The 20,403-nt window shown below is 32.1% G+C and overlaps 2 protein-coding genes across 2 annotated transcripts; one reads left to right on the plus strand and one right to left on the minus strand.

Annotated features, from left to right (window-relative positions):
• Nucleotides 1–7,747: 7,747 nt before the first annotated feature.
• Nucleotides 7,748–8,460, plus strand: LOC7475650 (non-specific lipid-transfer protein 2). The gene has a single exon (XM_002322032.4). The coding sequence runs from the start codon at nucleotides 7,849–7,851 to the stop codon at nucleotides 8,128–8,130; it is 282 nt and encodes a 93-aa protein (XP_002322068.3). The 5' UTR covers nucleotides 7,748–7,848; the 3' UTR covers nucleotides 8,131–8,460.
• A 510-nt stretch (nucleotides 8,461–8,970) lies between these two features.
• Nucleotides 8,971–14,332, minus strand: LOC7453885 (kinesin-like protein NACK1). The gene is made up of 14 exons (XM_002321454.4): nucleotides 14,168–14,332; nucleotides 13,254–13,621; nucleotides 13,058–13,147; nucleotides 12,863–12,963; nucleotides 12,576–12,692; nucleotides 12,393–12,474; nucleotides 12,247–12,314; nucleotides 12,091–12,150; nucleotides 11,849–11,973; nucleotides 11,466–11,664; nucleotides 11,244–11,354; nucleotides 10,102–11,151; nucleotides 9,604–9,932; nucleotides 8,971–9,489 (listed from the first exon to the last, which is right to left on the minus strand). The coding sequence occupies exons 2-14, from the start codon at nucleotides 13,489–13,491 to the stop codon at nucleotides 9,162–9,164; spliced, it is 2,898 nt and encodes a 965-aa protein (XP_002321490.3). The 5' UTR covers nucleotides 13,492–13,621; nucleotides 14,168–14,332; the 3' UTR covers nucleotides 8,971–9,161.
• Nucleotides 14,333–20,403: the final 6,071 nt, after the last annotated feature.

The raw sequence follows: 20,403 nt of genomic DNA on the forward strand, positions 1-20,403 counted from the left end.
GTTTGTATACCTGATTTTAAATCAAGATAAACTTAGGCTAGAAGAACTATATTACTCTGGTGCACATATGACGAACTTTAAATCAAATGACGTGCAAGGATAAAAGTGTATGCTATTCTACGCTTGCATGTTACACACATGATTTGGTTTTTGTCTCCTATTGCTTTTGGTGTTGGTGTAGACGTTGTTGTGTTGGGGACCAGAAACTATTGATATTAGAAATGTGCTCTCTGTGAATTCTCCTAATGTTGTTTTTGTGAGGTGAAAACGATACTTCGTAGGACCACACCGAACCTTGCTTAGACCCTTGGCCAAGGTCCAGAGAATAGGAAATTCCATGGTTTTTGTGGTAGACAACTGTAAAATCCGTGGAATTTGTTAAAGTAAGCTAATCATTGTGAAATCCTTATCCTTATTCAGTAGAAATTTTTGACTGGAGTTAGAAATGATGTAAAGAGCTTTAGTGAACAGTGAACAAGCAAGCATGAAGATTGAAAGGGGAGTGCGTTATGATTTTTAAGGACCCACATAATGATTTCAAGCACTCTGATCCTTGACTCGGAGTGGACCTTGTAATCCTAGTAGGACCAGCGAGGATTCATTAACACCAATCTGTCACTCTCGTACTCTTAAACATGGTAATAGTATCATACTTCACTATAGAATTGAAAGGGATTATGAACATATTTTGGCACGCTTAGAAATGATTGAGCACAGGGTCCTTGTTGGTTATTGTTAATGCGTTTCGTCTTCTTTAAACTACTCTTATGTGATCATTCTACGGAGAAGGATAAATTACTACATTTGCAGGATTCATCATGTTTAGTTTAACGACTGTGCATTAACCTAAAGTATAATCATGGCAAAAATAGTTGCAGATGCAACTAAGGGTTGATTAAAGATTTGTCTAACTGTTTTTTACTGTCGTGTTTTTTTCAGATGGCTATCTGACATCATCCTGTCATGATTTTGTTTAGTAAGAACTCTTGAGTTAGGATTTGCTCAGGAACATCTTTTTCTACTAGTGGGCTTGACTCCATGCGTTGAGGTACTCTTTTTTTTTTTCTCTGGTAAAAAGATTAAGCATGCTTAACAAGACAAAAAAGGGGCCAAAAAAAAAGAGAGAGGTCATGACTGCCTTGGCCATGCCAATATGTTGCTCATCTCGGTCCGATAGCTGATAAGCCTGGTAATGAGGTGATAAGTGATTGGTGCAGTGAATTTTTGTTAAACCACTGCATTTAACCGAAATATTCAATGATTTCCGAAAGAAAGGTAGATGTGTAAGCGAGACACCTAAGGAATTATCCAGCTATTATTAGTACTGTATTTGTTCAGATGTTTGAATTTCTGAATACAGCCCCCCTTTCAATTGGTGATCTTATTTGGTGTAAACAAATTTTTAATTGGCATTGCTTGCTGACATCCTTTTCTACAAATGGGTTTGATTGAATTGTGAACCTTAACAAAGTACTCGCCCTCCAACATTTTAGGGTTTGTATGTGATTGCAATCAGCTATAAGGTTGATTACAATATATTATGAAGGGGATTGGTGAATCATTTTCTTTAGTAGTTGCAAAGATTTGCTTTTGTCTTCCACCGAAACATAGAAAACCCTTTATTCATTTCAAGAAATCTGAGATAAATCCTGTGTACCTCAGCTAAAAGGAAAGCTCAGTGGCAAAAGCAGGCGCCTACAAACGCCAAAGGGTGCATGCTTTACGCTTACTGATTTGCACTCCTTTTACAAAGCCTCGAGATTCTTATTGTTGACAATATTTCACCGTGGCTACTTCAGTTCTATCTATGCTTCTCGTCTGTTTTTTTTTTTACTCTGTTAAGTTCTCGACTTTTTTTTATATATATATATATTTTGACATAGATAAAACTTAGTTATAGCATGCAATCAGTGGTTAGGAATTCAATGAGTTATTGTTAGTAGCTAGTAGTTAATAGTTTGCAAGGTAGTGGAATCTTATTGCCAATAGGGATGGGTATTCATGTGTCGGATGTTTTGATATTCATATTTTATATAAATTATTCATTGGGTTTTGGGTTTTTATATGATTATTTATTATTTATTATTCAATAAAAAAATAAAATAGACATATATATATATATATATATATATATTAGAATTATTTATATGTGTATTAAATGATTAAATGATAATAGTATACATGTATAATATGTTTTATGTCAATATTGAGACATGTATATATCATATTATATATATAAAAAAATCTAAATGTTCTGCAAATATATCTATATAATATAAATATATATTTTGGGTTAAGTTCGAGCAGGTTTCAGGTCAGGTTTGACAATATCTATATCCTATCTATTATCCATCGGGTAAAGTAAATATCCAAAAAATACTTATTCATTTGGGTTGAATCGGTATTTATTGGGTTCAGATTAAATTGTCACTTCTAATTACCAAGATGGATTGAATTGTCTAATTCTGCAAAGATAAGGGGCTATTCTAGTCTATGTTTGTAATGGAATATTTTTTTAAAGTTCATTAGATAAGTGATTTTTTTGCTAGTTTAATTATTGAAAGTCACATTCAAAAATAAAAAAGATTGGGTTTGCCTCTTTACTCGGAAAAAGATTGGATTTGACCTTCTAATTGCAAGAAGATTGTGTAAAGATTTGGTTTTACCTATTAAAAAGACCCGGTGTATGATAGTGAAATTTTTGAATGGAAGTTCAAAGAAAGAAGTAGGTGATTTGATAAACCTTTATAAAACTTGGTGTATTTTTTCTAAACTTCGATTCTTTAATTATAGTATTTATATTGTTAATTGCTTGCTTGAATGTTTTGAATTGTATGTTATTAGATAAAAAAGAAAGAAAGTTGTAGCTTTACCTTGCATGTGTAATTCACCTCCTTTTAGGTTCACTTATGCCATCCCTCTCGGTTCTAATGAAAGCAGCATGGATTAGGAAAGTAGGTGGCAAAATGCGCATTTTGAATGTTGTTTTTGGAAGGAATCAAGTTAGACAAGCTTTTTGAAATAATCCATGCATATAAACAAGCAAGAGGCATGCTCTAAAAAGAAAGGAAAAGGGCATGAGCACGAAGCAACTTTCTGCCATGGTACCACAAAAAAAGAAGGAAACTTTGTGCTATAGCAAGCATACATGATGAAGTGTGATAACAATGATTGTTAGAGATAAAAACAATGGTTACTTGGACGTGGAATTCTAAGATCCAAGTCAAACAAATGATGAGAGCATGTGGCAGCGCAAGGAGATATGTGAAGAGGGACAAAAATTCTCGATCATCACAAGAGAAGAAAATGATGAATTACATTTACAATAATTGAAATGAAGCTGAAGATATATCTTTAACTACTAGCAAGGACATGCCTAGCTCAGTGCCTAAGTGCCATGACTTGAACACCAAAAACCACCGAAAGCCGAAAGGCAGAATTAAATGATTAGGTTTAATTGGATAGGTCCTCCATAATCACGCTTAAATGATTAGATTTTCTCAGCATGGATGGGTTAAATAAATAAATGAACCTGAGAAGTATAATTTAACTGGTTAGATTTTTGGTTTGTTTATTAAAGATTACCAGTTTGAGTATCGTAAATCTTATATAATTGTTAATTTCAAGATCTCGGAGAATTAATCGATATAGGTGTAAGCTGGTTTGGACATCCACGATTATAAAAAAAAAAAATGGAAAACTTATGCCATCCTCTCCTCCGACTTCTTTAAATAGAAGGCAGCCATGTTTATAGTATTTGTGTTGCATGAATCCCTCCATGTTTTTGAGAATCAGATACATGCACCACCATCGATCAACATGCCCATGCGTGTGATCTCATGCCAAAAAACCTCCTTTCACAGGGTCATTCTTTCTCGTCCTTGATGTAAATGGAGGAAAACCCATTAATATATTGCAGGCAGACAACATAATAAGCACAAGAAATGACCTTTGTAAAAGTCTTTGGTTTAAGCGGCTGATCCATTGGTGTTCATGATGATCTCTTGTTGAAAAGATATTGAACTTTACTACTACATGAATTTTGAAGTGATCTAGACCACCATCTATATATATGAACTTTATTAGTACATGAACTTTGAAGTAATCGATCCAGCTAATAAATGAATTAATTTAGTCTTCGTTTGGTATTGTTTCTGTCAATGCATTTTGGTCTAAAAATCAAAAGCAAAAGCAATACCAAGGAGGTAATTAGTCTCATAATAACATTTCTCTATTCTCAATAAGGGAAAAGAAAATAGGGTTTGAACTTGAAAAGAGAAGTATTTGGTATTGTTGGTGTTTGAATAATATATCTTATAGTCAATCAGTTGGTTATATATGGTATTATTATATTCATATAAATACATATTTAATATTAATAAAGACTTAATTTATCTTTAGTATTCATATAATATTAGATTAATGAATCTAATATTTGATTTATGAATCTAAAATATATATATAAAGCCCATGGGACAAAATTGTTTGAAAAAAAAATTATAAAGTTTTTCTAATTATGAGATTCCTATTGCATCAAAGTATTGTTCCTAAAATATTCTTATTTTATGCTCTCTTAAATACTAGACATTTATTAGAGTCATAGAGACTGATACATACTATGTGTTTTTCCCTTATAAAAAGAAGCAGTTGTTCTCATAAGTTGAGGTATAAGAGATACCTAGAACTAATATGTAGATGCTTGTCATAAGACATGTACAATGAACTGACCCGCATGATAATTTTATATGGAGATATCACTTATGTCTATGAAAAAGCTCACGTGACGGTTGTATAAGTGATCTTTAAATTTGAGAACACTAAGTTATTTTATATAGAGAGTGATATATTTTGATCATGTTATATGTTATCTTGGTTTAGGTAACAAATGGACAGATATTGGATATAACATAAACTATATAAATGTATTTGAGTGATTAAGAGAGGATTTGTCACTCTAGGTGAATTAAGAAAAATGTTCCACATGTTATAAACAGTATTGATTGTTAAATCCTTGCGCGAGGTGAAATGAGATTTGAAAAGAGTTTCAAATCTTATTCAAAGGATCAATGATTATAATGCTGCGATCAAATATAATTTGACATGACAGACACACTCCATACTAAAATGTTTAAATTGAAACATTATTGATGAAGAGATAATAATTACACTTAGAAATCAGTCATTGATCAAAGGTTAAGTCAAATCATTTATGACTTTCCTAATATTTGGGAGATCATGACACGTTGCTAGACGGTGCACTTGATCTTCAAATATAAATTAATCAATTATTGAATTGATAATAAATTAAATTGTTTGATTTATTTAATTCTATTTATTTAGAATTATAATTTATATTTGGGCCAACTTATTAGGAATCTAATGGGTCACACACATTAAGAACTATTAGTCAGAAATTAAATTTGGATAATTAATCAAGTGTGACTTGATTGAAAATAATTTTAGAAATTAAGCATTAAATGTATTTAATTCAGAGATTATAAATCTAGTTCTAGAATTATTAAGGAAGGACTTGATTGATTAAATTTTTAAAATTACACTTAAATAATATATGAATATTATTTAAGGGGAAAATAGATATTATGCTATTTATAGGGTTTTTAGAATTCCCTATAAATATAAAGCTTTGCCTCTTATTTTTTAATGAGGTTGTATGTTAGCAGAAAAAAAAATACACATAAGTCATAGAACATAGAGTTAACACTCTAGACATAATAATCTCTATTTTCTAAATAGAAATCATCTTTTCTAAATAGAGATTTAAAAATTTTAGTTCGTGTGGATTATCGTTAAATATTATTAAAATAATTTTATTTTATTTTTTATATTGTCTATATAATATCTAAGAACCCAACAATCGGTGTATAAATTATCCTTCGTTTTGACATCACGTCGACAGAGAAACTAGAAATTTGAATGGAGTTTATCAATTTAGAATCATCATTGATAAATCCTGCATCGGTGCGCTGCCCCACCACAAGACCAACATTATGATAAATTACTAATCTTTTATTAGATAACATGCTCTGTCTCTAATTATTGAAAAAAAAAAAACATTATGATAAAATACTCAATGATTTAAAACACAGAAATTGACAACAAGTGTGACGAAAAGCATCTTGGATACCCAATTCAAATGTTCACAATGGAAGTACAGAGAAATGGGAAAGTTTTGATGGACAAATCCTTCTTTCTTTTTTGTCATTAATGCTTTTTATTGAAATGACAGAACGTGTTTTCTTAATTAATTATTTCATATAAATCTGGCCACAAGGACATCATGGAATTCCTGTTTCAAAAGGGAAGCTTGACAGATTGACAGAGATGAAAAAAAAAAAAAAAACTTGTTTTTCTATCATCCAAAGAAAATTCCTGCTTCAAGATTCAACAATATGGAGCCAGCTGCAAACTTTTTTTTTTCCCTTCTTTAATTTACTTAATTTTAACCATGGAATCAATGCATCTAGTGTACAGCAGCTTATACGGGATACTGTATTGTACTGGATCTATCGGGGGGGGGGGGGGGGGGGGGGCTTTTGTCATTTTTCCCATGCTCAATTTGGCGCACTATTGTTTTAGGTTTTTCAGTGTTTCATGAGATTGAAAATCAGGAGACTATAATTAATAAATAGAGCAAAAATAAGGATTTATAAGAAGCAAAAAATAAAAAAGAACTATGGAATTCAAGGGAGAAGAGAAAGAAAAAAAACAAAGAAAACTAGTTATTAACACCACCTCGAGGATCAAACACTAGCATACACCGCCTACAATAAAAGTGTGGAGCCTGGAGGACTTCACATGCGCCACTAGAACAAGATACATCCTCTTATACACTAGGCATGTTCAACAAGCACCAACTATTTTTCTTCACTTTTAGTAAGTTTGGTCCGCATTTGTATAATAGACCTTCAAATAAGTTCAAAATCACATCTCATTTTAGTTTAAGTTTCTAATTATCTAATAACTCTTCAATTTAGAATTAAATTCAATCCAGCTCAAATTCAAAACAGGCCAACACATAAGGAAAAGAAAAACGAGATTTAACCACTCGAGTTAATGCATTTTGATCGTGATCGTTATCTAAGTCTTGATTTTAACTTTTAAGTTGGGTTGACTACGAATGATTTGCTTTGTGACCGCCTCAAAATTAAAACAAGAAACTAAATTTTTTTTTTAAAAAAACATTCAAATTAACCAGGTTGCTTTTAATCTCATCAAAATCAAATCAATTAGATGAACTTCCATACAATATAGTTTTGAAAGTCGGTATATGCAAACAATCAAGTCTAATGGTTCCAAAGCAAAGACTAATGACACGAAGAAGAGTCCCTCACGACTTGCTCAACTGTTTTACAAGAAAACAATGTGGATTAAGATTTTTGGCAGCTAAATTTATATGTATTCCTTTTTTTTTTTTTTTTTTTATAATTGTAGGTATCCGAGCCAGTTTATATATATCTTGATTAATCTCTTAAAATTCTGAAGTTAACGATTAGGTAAGTCTGTAGTGATCCTAAGATTTATACTACTGAACAAACTCAAAATCTGACCAGTTAAGTTATACCCACGATATTTTCAAAAAAATAAAATAAAACTTATGCCATGCTGTCCATGGCCATTAGTGCTGCACAGGTATTCAAACTAGAGACCACAGATCCCTCTTGGCCCCACCTTTTCACCAACTCAGCTCTCCGCTCACATTTGTTACTCTATAAATTGAGAGTGTGCCCAAGCGTAATACACTGCCAACCCACAACTCTCTCCCATTCAGTCATTCACACACACATACGAAGTTTTCAGATTTGAGCATACTTTTAGGTTCAAGTGAAAATGAAGACATCCTACATGGTAGCTTACACTCTATTGGTGCTTCTTCTGGCTCAAGAACATGTCAAAGTGTCTGCTGTGACATGCAGCCCAGCACAGCTGAGCTCATGTGTGAGTGCAATCACATCTTCCACCCCACCATCTAAACTATGCTGCAGCAAGATCAAGGAACAGAAGCCCTGCCTTTGCCAGTACCTCAAGAACCCGAACCTTCAGAAGTTTATCAACACACCAAATGCCAGGAAAGTTGCTAGCACCTGTGGAACTCCCTTCCCCAAATGCTAGATGATCTAGGAGAACCTTAAGTATATGATATAGATTTTCGTCTCTCACTTCTTCTGTATCCTGAATGAATCATGTGGGTTACTGCATGATAGAAGGGTGGCAGAGATTATGAGAGTCGGTGCTTTGCCTTAAAACCTGGTGTGGTATAATATTGTGTATGCTACTAGTAGTGGAGCACTAGTTAATGGAAATAATGTTGGGGTCATGGTCTCATTTCACCAATTTCTGTCTCTGGTGTGGTTTATTGTATACTAGTTGGAGATTTGGAAGGCATTTGCTGCAATATTTTGAAATTTGGAATCTATAATGGATCATTAGTTCATCACAAAATGTCCAAAGACTCCCGATTCTCTCTCTCTCTCTCTGAGCACAAACACACACGCATATTCACAGAAATTTTTTGTAAATGGCAATTCCAACACTCACACTTGGGATGGAACTTGGGAGAAATTAAGAAAGGGGAGCTACTTCAGCTGAGTAATCCAAGACAAGATGACCAAGGCCTCCCAAATTCACAAATAACGAAGGTACCACTCATTCTTCTTTCCCTTGAATTCTTTACAATTCAAGGGAAGTAAGCGAGACAATAAAATCATTACCAAATGATATATGGTTTCAAAATGTAAACCGGGTGTTCGAAGATTCAGTAGAAAGTTATCACAGTGTAGAAAAACAAAAGGAGCAGCTAGATTATATAATCTGGTTCTGGCTTTAGTGACAGCTGAAACCCAGAGTAGTAATACTGAGTTATCAAACATGGCAAGTGGAAAAAGGAGTCGTTTTTTTATTGGGTAGGAGTCGAAAGTGGAGGTGACATCAACACCAAGTAGAGAACAACAGTAAACGAATTGATGATTCTTTTTTATTGAAATATGAAGATGAAATAAATATCCCAAACCATCATCATCCACAGTGCGTTCAATTGATCACACCCCATAATAGAAAAGAATCTTGAATGCTTGGAGAGAAACTCCAAAATTCCTTTACAATGTACAGAAAGGGAAAATACTTGCAAATCAGAGAATTGTTTCTCACAAATGTAGAAGGTTGGAAATTGGGTTCCAGCCCATAATCCATGGTCTCTTATCTGTAGGCAGTGCAAAATTGAGTTCAAACATCTCCTTTGACATGTTTCCTCCTTCACAGAACCCTACAAGTTTTGCCACTATATCAGCACTCTCCTGTATATGCTTGACATCATGAGGATCTGTCCACAGTTTGTTAACAAACTGCAGCCTTCTCTGCTTCCCATCAAGTGGGACATTCCATTTGATGTATAATGCATCTCTCTCTTCCGTAGTCAGACGTGAGGCCAACCTTTTTGCAAGGAACTCCTTTTCACGTTTCAATGCTCTAATACTGCAAGCCAATATGAGACAAGAATTTTAAATATTCAATCACTTTGAAGATAAGGAAATGAGGGGAAATGCCTGTTCTAATAAACTCGGCAAGAGCAAGAGAGATAGAAAGAACCTTGATGACAGAGATATTGTAGACTCATCTCCAAAATGAGCTGGGCTTGCATTGCCGAGTTCTGCCAAATGCTTCTGCAACCAAGTCAAGCGTCTTAGCTCCACCTCCATGTATATTTGATCAGCAGGGTCACCACTGAATAACAAATAAAACTGTGTCCTATGGATGATGGACACATAGCACACATCCCACAACTCAATGATCAGCTGTCTTTGCTCCCTAAAAGTTACATGCCACGAAACTTGGGGCTCCTCTTGCTCATTTATATTATTCTCCTCCTCCTCCTCTATGTTATATCCAGCTGCTTCATTTGCTTCCAGCTCAAGCACCTAAAGGAATCATAAATACGGATGATTTGTGTTTCAATATATTGAAGGAAATCGGAAAAGAAGTGGCCGCAATATAATTTCAACGTATATGTAAATGAAAAGAATTGGTTGGTGCAGTGAAAATAAATTGGAAGCAGATGATAGAATAGGAATGTAATAACTGTTGTACCTGGCAAACAAGTAGCTGCTTTTGGTATTGCAATTTCGCCACACGTTCTTTAAGTTCAGTCACATAGGCTCTTATGTTTCTGACATTCTCCTCTGCTGCATTCTGAAACATCTTCTGCATTTTCTTCATGTTCACTGAACTTGAGCGCCGATAGCCAGGTGTCCCTTCTCTTGATGAGACATCCCCACCTTCTTCATTCTTTTTATGAGTCTCTTTCTCAGACTCTGGCAGGGTCTCACTGGCTACAATGTCATCATTGTACGGATCTCTATTCTCAATCTCTTTTTCCAAAATTTGCCGAGAAGTTGATAGAGGAGAGCAAGGAGACCTTATAAAATTCTGTCTGTTAGAGCCGTTACTTGAAGCCAAAGGAAGTATCTTTTTCTTCTTCTGTTGATTCTTAGCCTTGGGAGTTACTTCACAGTTTGATTGTGGATTATTGTTTGGGAGGGACATTACTAATTTGTCTATAGACTTCTGAACATTTTCGAGCTGCTCTTCAAGATCTGCTATAGTGCTGCCCTGTGAATGAAGCCTTGTTATTTCATCCTTGAGATTAGCACTGACACTCTTGTTAGGAGCTACGACACTTCCAGCTTCAACTTCTTTTGGAACTGGTTGGATAGTGCGCATTTCCCTGATTTCTGCTTGCAGTTTAGCAATTGTCTCAGCTGCATCTTGGTTACCCAGTCTATGACAAGCCACCTCCTTCTGTAGTACTTCCAGAGCTCGATTTGCTTCTTCTCCAAGTTGCTCCTGAAGGTGTTCAAGTTTGCGAATTTCATGCATCAACGTGAAAGGTGCAGTTGATGATTGCCTCATTGACTGCCTTAGCATCGTCTTCCTGGTTCTATCACTGCGGCTTGGCTCCTTGCTGTCGAGATTTGGCAAGGATGCATCAGAATAAGAGAGACACTTCTTCACCGATGGGCAGGGTGATTCCAATGTGCTCGAAGCCTGTCTATCCTCTTGAAGTTTTCTGCGCAATTCATCCACCTCAAATTGTGCAAGATCTCTTTGGCGTTTCAGCTCCTCCATTTCCATCTCCATCTAGACACGTTGAGATAATAAGATACAAAGGCAATGGATTCATTTGCATGGTTATAATTTTGAAGTCAAATGAAAGTTGTATGGAAGCTCACCTCCTGAATTTTCAAGTCCTTTTCCGTTGAAGGGTCAGGAGTGCGCAGCACTGCTTCCAGCCTGGCTACTTCCTTCTGCAGATGTTTCACAAGCTGCTTATCTGAAACTACCTAATATAGTTTTACATTAAAAAAAATAAAAAGTATCAGTATTTTCATGCTTTGTCATTTGAACTCAGAAGCAAATTCAATTAAACAGGTTGAGAAACAAAAGATCAATACCATGTTAACGTGGGCATTGTTAGTGACTTCCTTAGCTCGTGTGGCAAAGTAAAGGGTATTTCGGGATTGTTCAACATGGCTCAGAGCTGGGCTTAGAGTGCATATGATGGCAGTGCGTGCATTGCCACCAAGTGAGTGCTGCAATATGCGAGTAAGCTTCGAGTCTCTGTATGGTATATGTCCACTTCGTTTTCCAACACTATATAGATAAAAACAAAAATACAGTTAACCAATTCAAAAATGGAAATCAGTTCTATATTTCTATGAGAAAATGATAGATTTAAGGTACATCAAGTTTAATAAATGACTTTAGAAAAATCTTGACGAATGTGAGTCCATGTACTGCTATAACTGAGAAAGCATGCTAAGAATAAGAATCTGACCTGAGCTTTCTAATCACAGTTGTCAGAGTCATCAAACTAAGATTAATATGACAACCTTCTCTGAGTCTGGCACCATCTGCATGTGTCTGTGAAGCTCTTTCACTTCCAGCTAGATCTACAAAATTCTGCAAGTCATTGTAATCCAAGAGTTAGATTACATAAGACTTACTGCACTTTATATGGCGACTCATTGGGATGGAAAGATGGATGAGCGAAATAAGGCAGGAGTTTCTGATTTTTACCAGGCTTGCAACGAAAGATCTCACACAATCTGAATTTTCTCGAAGTGTACTCTCTATTGACTACATCCAATACCAAAAACAACTCCCATGTTAGCTTTCACAGAAAAACTGTTATAACTTGAAGAATAAATACATAATATGATTCATGAATCTTACCAGCCTTATAATTTGGTGTGACCGTGAACTAGTATCATTAAGGGCAGTTTCCCCAACTTGCCTTTGCGCTACAACACAAACAGAAATGAGTTAATCAACTGCCAATCAGCAATGTATTTGCAAAGGAAGAAGCTTCACCAAATTACCTTCACAAATACTGATTAAATGCCTTAAATGCTTATCATTACTTGCTGTCTCTTCTACCAACTTCTCAACCACAGTACCTTTCTGCAATTGGGAATCACAGGAAATACAGTAAATGAGAGAATCATTCAGAAAAGCATATGAAGTCATTTTTTACTGTAGAAAGAAAATCATAAATGCAATACCTCCGGGTCATCTAGAAGCTTGAGATTGCGACCAGATTCGGAATTTAATAGGTCCCTGACATTTTCATTATAGATTTCTAGTCCAGAAATCCTAATTGTAAAATCTCTTTCCGGAGTCTGCAGTTAATCCAAAAAAAAAGGACAAATTTGTAAGGAATATTTTTCTATAAACTCAATAAACTACACCAGGAATCAGAATCCGACTTTGCATTTTCAAAATCTATCAATAAAATTAAAAAAAGAAAAGAAAGAAGAAGTGAATATGGTCAGATTTTGATGAAGCTTACATTGATTATATGCTTATATATGTCATTAACAGCTTTCTCAGTTATCCCTCTCATCGTGTATGTCTTCCCACTGCTAGTTTGCCCATATGCAAATATGGTTGCTGTAATGTAAATATGAAAGAATTATTTACTTAGTTCAGATGCACTACCAGAACACATAGCCAGATTTACCAATAAGGGAATAGATAATATCACCGTTTATGCCCATCAAAGCAGACAAAGCAACATTTTTCACTCCATCTTCATACACAGCTTCAGTTATACTAGAAGGATCAAAAACTTTATCTGAAAGAAGAAAAACCTCAACAACTTAATTATGACATGAAATCACAACCAGCTATTATAATTCAAACAGCAAAAGCACAAAGAAAGAAAGCTGCAATTAAATTACCAAACACGAAAGAAGCCGGTTGAGCTGCTCGTTCTTGAGAGGGTGGCTTAAAGACAATAGTATGGTCATCAACACAGTCCCAAGCAACTTGGTCTTTAGCTAACTGTTCCTTCTTGTTTAAAGGCCTTAATCTTACAGTAACTACAATCTTCTCTTCTTTTGCTTTAGCCCCTCCTGGGGTTGTTGCTGGTGTCCTATCAATCTTAGAAGCTGGTGTTCCTGGGGTTCTTATTGTCATCTCTTTTTTTGGGTCAAAACCAGCCTCTCTTTAGAATGGAAATCACCAGCCTCAGCTTCTCTCACTGGAGAGACTAACAAAGAGGGACCACTCTTTCTTGGATGCAAAAGTTGTTTATACAAATAAGTAGCTGCAAAATCCAATATGAAAACAAGATCAGAGGTTGCATGAAAAAGACCCATTTCTTCTTCTCCAGGTCAATTTTTTTTCAGAAAATCAATTTTCTCTAAAAATGAAACAGCAGAAATTGAAAAAGGAAACAAAAAGGTGTCAACTTTTTTCCATTATCTGTTCACTTTCTGTTAGAAAAAAATTGATTGTTCATCAAAGAAAAAAAGATCCAAATGGATTGATCAAATGAAATGAAATGCTTTGATTGCGCTGTCAAATTTTAAATTTTCCTAAATAAAACTAATAACATCCTTTCCAAATTTATGCATTATCCTGTAAATGAACACAGATCAATCACAAAAAAAGAAGGTAACTTGCTATTTTTAAAATGAACACAGATCAATCATACAAGGACAGTTAATCAAAACCCTCCAAATGGTAACTAATTTAAGCTCTAAGTTCTAATATTTACCTTTAATAAACCTTAGGAATGTACAGATAATCGAGAAAAAACAGCATAACAGGCAAAATAATAGGACAAAAAGTAAATGAAACAAACACTTACATAAATCTCAAGCCGAGATAGGAGATCCAGCGAAGACGTGATGAAAAACTGAGGTTTTTTAGAGAGAGAAAGAGAGGTATTTCTTGCAGGGTTGCAAGAAAGAGAGTGATTGCTTTGTCTGCCTTCTTTATGATGAAATGAAAAGCTGTGCGGTCATTACATTTTGAATTTGATTTCTAACGGCTAGTTCGTTGTTTCTTTTCTAGGATTCTTATTTCTTCATTTTAAGGGCAAACTGCTAATATACTCTCTATCTATTGAGTATATTTCAATTTGGTCCTCTAATTTATTAAATGTTCCCATAATACCATTTATCTGTATAACATACCAAATTAGTTATAAAAGATTGAGTAATAAATTACTAAGTTAAAGCTCTATTCTAGTACCTTTTTCTTTATGAATGAAGTAAAAGCATGTAATAATAATACCTATCAAATTAGTGGCTGGCTGAAAATAGTCGAGAGACCCGAACAATCCTGTCATAGTATTGGTGCAACTAGTAGTAGAAGGACCAAATTGAAATTTATACAATAAATAGAGGACATGTTATCCATTTTTTTAAGGGGTCTTGAAAATGTGATGACATTGTAATTGTATTGGTTTTTAAAAGTTTTTTTATTTGAAAATGTATTAAAAAAATTTATTTTAAAAATTTATTTTTAATATCAATATATTAAAAAGATATAAAAAATTAATTTAAAATAAAAAATTTAATTTTTTTTTAAAATATTTTTAAAACATGAAAAGAGTTGTTGAAATCTTGATTTTAATTGCAGAGTCAAGCGGGTCCGGGTTCCAAAAGTTTTTATGTAACGGTTTATTTCCTGGTTTGATAATTAATCTTTGCAGACAAAAAGGACAAAAAGGAAAAAATACGAATTTGGTGAGGGCCCTTTCTAAGGATTTGGCATTATTAGGCTTCTAGACATCTAGTCATTTCTTTAATTTTAATTTATGTATAGTTACAACCATAGTTATCAGATTTAATATGAATATTGACCTAACAAGGAAGTTAGGTTTTGGATTTCACAAATTAACTTAAATTAATCTGAATTAACCCGGAAAAATAAAAAAAATATTTAAAATTTTAATATTTCATATGAAAAAATTTAAAAACAATCCATGTATATATAGGCTATACATGTTATAAATAATGAAGATTAAAAAATTATTTTAAAAGGTTTTTTTATCACACATTGAAAAAATATTACGTTAGTATGTCATTTTAAGTTGAAGTATTTAAACTAAAAATATTTTTTATCTCACAATGAAAAAATATAATTTTTTCTTGTGAACATAGAATATATATACTAAAAGATTTTAAATTTCACATTGAAAAAATAATTTTTTTCTTGTGAATATAGAGTATATATATTATAGGGTTTCAAATTTCACATTAAAAAAATAAAATATTTTTCTAGTATTTATATAGTGAATTTTGAAAAAGGTTAACAACCAACTAAAAAATATAGAAAAAGGGGATTTCTTGCTAGGAGAAAAAACACATTTGTAAAAAAAAAAAGGGGTCTCAACTAGGTTTTGTCGGGTCAACCGGATCTTGGGTCAACCTGGAGGGTCAATTGGGTTTTGTCGGGTTTTTGCCCATCCTGATCTTTTACCTTATCTAGACCGGTCCAACTACTAAATTGACCCATCGAGTCGGTCTGGATTTAATAACTATAGTTATGGTTAGAATTGCCTTACCTATGGATGGCTTTTCTTGACGTATTGCTTGATTGACAAAATAAAAAGTTAATTACAAAGAGATTTAAATAAAGTTTTCAAAAACATTGTTGATCTTCTCATGTATCTTTATGAATTGGAGTGATGATTTTTCATTTATTTAATTCTTGAAGTGTTTTTTCTCTGCTCATCAATTTTTTTTTAATTTCATCTTTAAATGTTGTGTTGATAATTCATTTTGATTTGTTTTTTATGAGGTTATTGTGGTATCAAAAAAATATTCCTATATTAGATTAATGCAAGCTTTTTTTTAAAACTATTCATCATGCACCATTTTAAAAAAACTTTGCCTCCATATTTCTCCAAGTATTAATTATTGTTTTCTAATAAAAAAAAATTATATACATAGTTAAAAAAATTCTAAGCAAAAATCAATAACTTTATGCATACATGTAATCAAATAAATCAAAAACTATGTATGTTAATAAATGAAAATAAAAAAGCATAAATAACTAAAAATAAAACTGGAAAAATTAAGAGACAAGTAGATCAAAATATTTAATATTGCAAGATGAGACATTTACATGGTTGTGTTTGCTAAATTTGTTTATTAAAATATTTTTTTTATTCAATCAAACAAAAACAGGTACACACATTAAATTGATTGAAAAAATAAAAGAAAAACAAATTATGCAAAACTTTCGAAATATTATTCGAAAATAATTATTTTTTATTTTAAAAATAAAATTCATTTATGCAAAAAATTAAAAATAATTATAGATAAATCAGAAAAATATCTTCAAAAATCAAATGAATATAAAATAACAAAAAATAATTGTCATTTAAAAGAGTTTTTCTAAACAAAATCAAAGAGAAAAAGGATATTAATCTAAATATAAATAAAAAAAATAATTTTGAAAAACAAAAAATATAAAAAACATTAATTTTAGTTCCCGCCACCATTGTAGTCTTGTATTGTTGCTCATTTGTTATATATATATATATATATATATATATATATATATATATATATATATATATATATGATACAGAAAATAGTGGAACTCTTGACATTTGCGGTTTCTTTAATTTTCTTCGTTCTTGGTAACTACATGGATGCGAGTTAGTATTATTTTGTATCATTGAACCAACTTGTGTATTCAATAAAACTAATTCCCTTCTCCAACGATTCTATGTAGATATGTGTTAAAAAATTAATAAATTCTTCTAAATATTGATTTCAATATTTGAACTTAGAAAATAAAAAATTAATAGAACAAACCTTTTTAACCATTAAACTAACCCAAGTTAATATTATTTTCCTTAAAACTAACATAAAGAAAAACTAAAACACATCTGTATTTCTTGTAGTATAAATTCATTCTTCATTCTCTCGTATTTTATTAATTATTTTTTTTTAATTTCATCTTCAAAATTTCTTTTCCTGTGATTGTATTTATTTTGGCTGAAAGCATCAACAATATTTTTCTTTCTTAACGTTGGAGTCTAGTAACCACTCTCTCTCCTCTCTTAAATTGATTTAATTTGGCCACCAAAATAGTTGATATTTGTGTGAAATGATTTCATTTGATGAGAGAAGTTCATATTAAATGATTGTTTTTACAATAAAAATAGATAAATGGATTATATTATTCTATTAATAACCATATATTTTTTTTAATTTTCTTTTTATAATGTTGCCTAGATCATTACCAATGCATATTGATCCATGAAGACTCATCTATGCATAATCATTGTTTGTAAAAAATTGGTAAAAAATAACTATCATTATTATTAATCATCATTATTCAAAAAGAAGAGAGAAATTTGCATGTAAATGGATTGACTAAATTATTACCCCTATAAACACCAAATGTTGCCTCTAATGGTTTCTTTACTTTCAAGTTATGATATGCAATGATAAAATGCATTAAAAATACTATCATGCAATCTGTCCATCAAAACAACAACATAACATGTTAGAGAGTATATCATATAGGTTGGGGTTTAAGTTCTAAGCAAGTACACAACTTGAACATCTTCTTAAACTAATATATAGAAATCCCATTACCCAAATTCAAACCTCAAATATAGCCTATTAAACAATATGGTAAATATTAGGGTTCAAGCTCTTTGAAACCCCGTAGAAAACACAAAGTTAAGAGACATCTTAACCTATTGAGAAACCTAATTAACAATCAACAACTAGCTAGGATGTTTAGCATCATGTAAGCTAGAAGCCAAACCATGTATCTCCGTAAAACAAATGGGAAAACACCTTGTGTCAAACACTAAACAATACAAGATAATTGACTGTGGGTTTTAACAGTACTGAGAAAACACTTTCAACATACATGCCTGTCAATATTAGGCTTCAAAACAACAGGAGCGCCAGAGAGTAATCTCTAGTCCCAGCCATTGAAAGCCAGGCAAACCAAGATAGGCCATGGAATTTCTAAGCTAGATATGGTTTCTTTAACCTTCACCTTAGTTCTTCTCTTACTATATATTTTTTCATCCACATACACATACCGACTTACGGATAAAAAAGTTCCCTGACAAGGGGACTTATTTTTCCAGGTCACCAATGAAGCCCATCGACCTAGCCATTGAAATTCTAATTTTTGTGTGAAGTCTTTCCACGACTTCATCATGTTTTGTTTTTTTTTTTTTGTTTTCCAATCTTATCTCTTCACAAGTTTCACACCCCTGATGGGTTTTTTTTTGTGTAGAAAGACCAATGTCAATAAACTCACCGGTTAGAGGATGGGTTATGTTAGCCTTTGAAAATCCAAAAGGATAATTGTTTTGTTTAAAGACTAAACCGAGAATTAAGATTTTGTTTGTTTGCTAAAATAGTTACTTTTTTTAGATATTGAATTTCTAAAAAGTAAATTGTTTTTTTGATACAGTGTCATGCAAAATAAAATGAAAAATATATTTTAGTATTTGGCTATGCCATGAAAAATCTAATTATATATTTAATATAAATATTTTAAATATAATATTATAGACATAAAATTTTTCTTGGTGTTTGAAGAGCATTGAAAATAAATTTCTTCTCCATGGTATCCTAATTTTATAATACAATTTATATGATTTAAAATGCATGATTTTTGTATATGATAAGTTTTGTATTCCAATGTATTTTCTAGAAATATTATCTAAATTAAAGTATTATATCCGCTAATATATCATATTAATATAATTTTATATTGTATATTAATATATCATTGTTATATATATATATATATATATATATATATATATATATATATATATATATATATATACCTAAAATCCAAAATGGTACAATACTTCATTTTATATATATATTTTGGATTTTAGGTCTTTCATAGAAATTGTTTTTTATAAAAAAATACTTTTCTCTATCTAAAACTCATATTTTTCAATGACCACAAAGTGAATTTCGTTGACTAGGTTTCTATAATATAGTTATTCATGAAAATTGTTTTTCAATTTTTTATACTTTTAAAAATACTTTTCTCTGTTTAAAGCTTCTAGTTATCATTGACCACAAAGTGAATTTCATTGATTAATTTTTTACAATGTATCAATATATAAAAACATAAAATAAATACATACTTTTATAAAACAAAAAATATTTTTCAACAAGCAAGTTCTAGAACAAATTACAATTATAATTGACACTCAATTCTAATTGTAAGATTAGTTTTTTCCAATATCATGTGTACCAAGTACAATACTTTTTCATTGAAAAGCTATATTTCAAGGATTTTTTGAGAAGGACGAAATTACATATAATTTTGAGAAGGTAATGGCACCCAAATTACAATAGTAGCTCTATTTCAAGGATTTTTTTTTTTTCATTCTAAATATGCATTTTTGCCCTCAAAAAGCATACTTTTGTATTCTAAAACACTTTCTTATTGCTCCATCGATCTTATTCTATATCCATCTATCTATTTTTACTGTAAGCCCCTCTAACTATAAGATGAGCTCAACCACTGGTTTAAAAGAAATATCTGGTGCCAAGTGCGAGAATTAGAAAACGACAGAAAGTGTTCGATGAAATTATAGGAGAATAGTATATTTTTTATGGTTTCTTTTTGGGAACGGAACCTGTGTTTATAATTCTAAGCTCATGCCCTGCCTGCCTCGTGCAATGAAACCTTTTTTGACCTTGCCTGAGTCGTCTTCTATAACTCAACTTGATGATGAGAAAAGCATATGATATTGCACCTCATCGTGCAGCCTCTTGAATTCCGCAGCCCTAACTGGACCATATTACGGTGTTATCTGATACAGTGGAAAGTCGTGGAAAAATATTACAATTTCAGAGATATACTCTTTATTTTTCTGCCCTTTTCATCATTGAAGGGCATAAGGTTTCTGAGCTGCCTTGCCTCCTAAGATTTCAAACACAATTATATGTAAAAGTTCACTATAAAAAAAGAAATTACTTAATTAACCAAATAATTTCTTTATGTGCTTGCATTAAAAATAAAAGTAATCACAGAACCAAACAATCACCAGTGATGCCTAACGCTCCCAGGTATCTCTCTTTTGCA

This window comes from Populus trichocarpa, chromosome 15 (genome assembly GCF_000002775.5).
Source record: "Populus trichocarpa isolate Nisqually-1 chromosome 15, P.trichocarpa_v4.1, whole genome shotgun sequence".
In the NCBI taxonomy this organism is placed as follows: domain Eukaryota; kingdom Viridiplantae; phylum Streptophyta; class Magnoliopsida; order Malpighiales; family Salicaceae; genus Populus; species Populus trichocarpa.

Bases quoted from the DNA above. Each gene is read 5' to 3' on its own strand.
- LOC7453885 (XM_002321454.4), bottom strand. From the start codon at position 13,491: ATGACAATAAGAACCCCAGGAACACCAGCTTCTAAGATTGATAGGACA. The intron at 13,148-13,253 runs GTAATTTAATTG...TTCTTCTTTCAG, and splicing joins ACCGGCTTCTTTCGTGTTTG to ATAAAGTTTTTGATCCTTCT. The intron at 11,355-11,465 runs GTATTGATCTTT...AAACTATATTAG, and splicing joins ACAATGCCCACGTTAACATG to GTAGTTTCAGATAAGCAGCT.
- LOC7475650 (XM_002322032.4), top strand. From the start codon at position 7,849: ATGAAGACATCCTACATGGTAGCTTACACTCTATTGGTGCTTCTTCTG.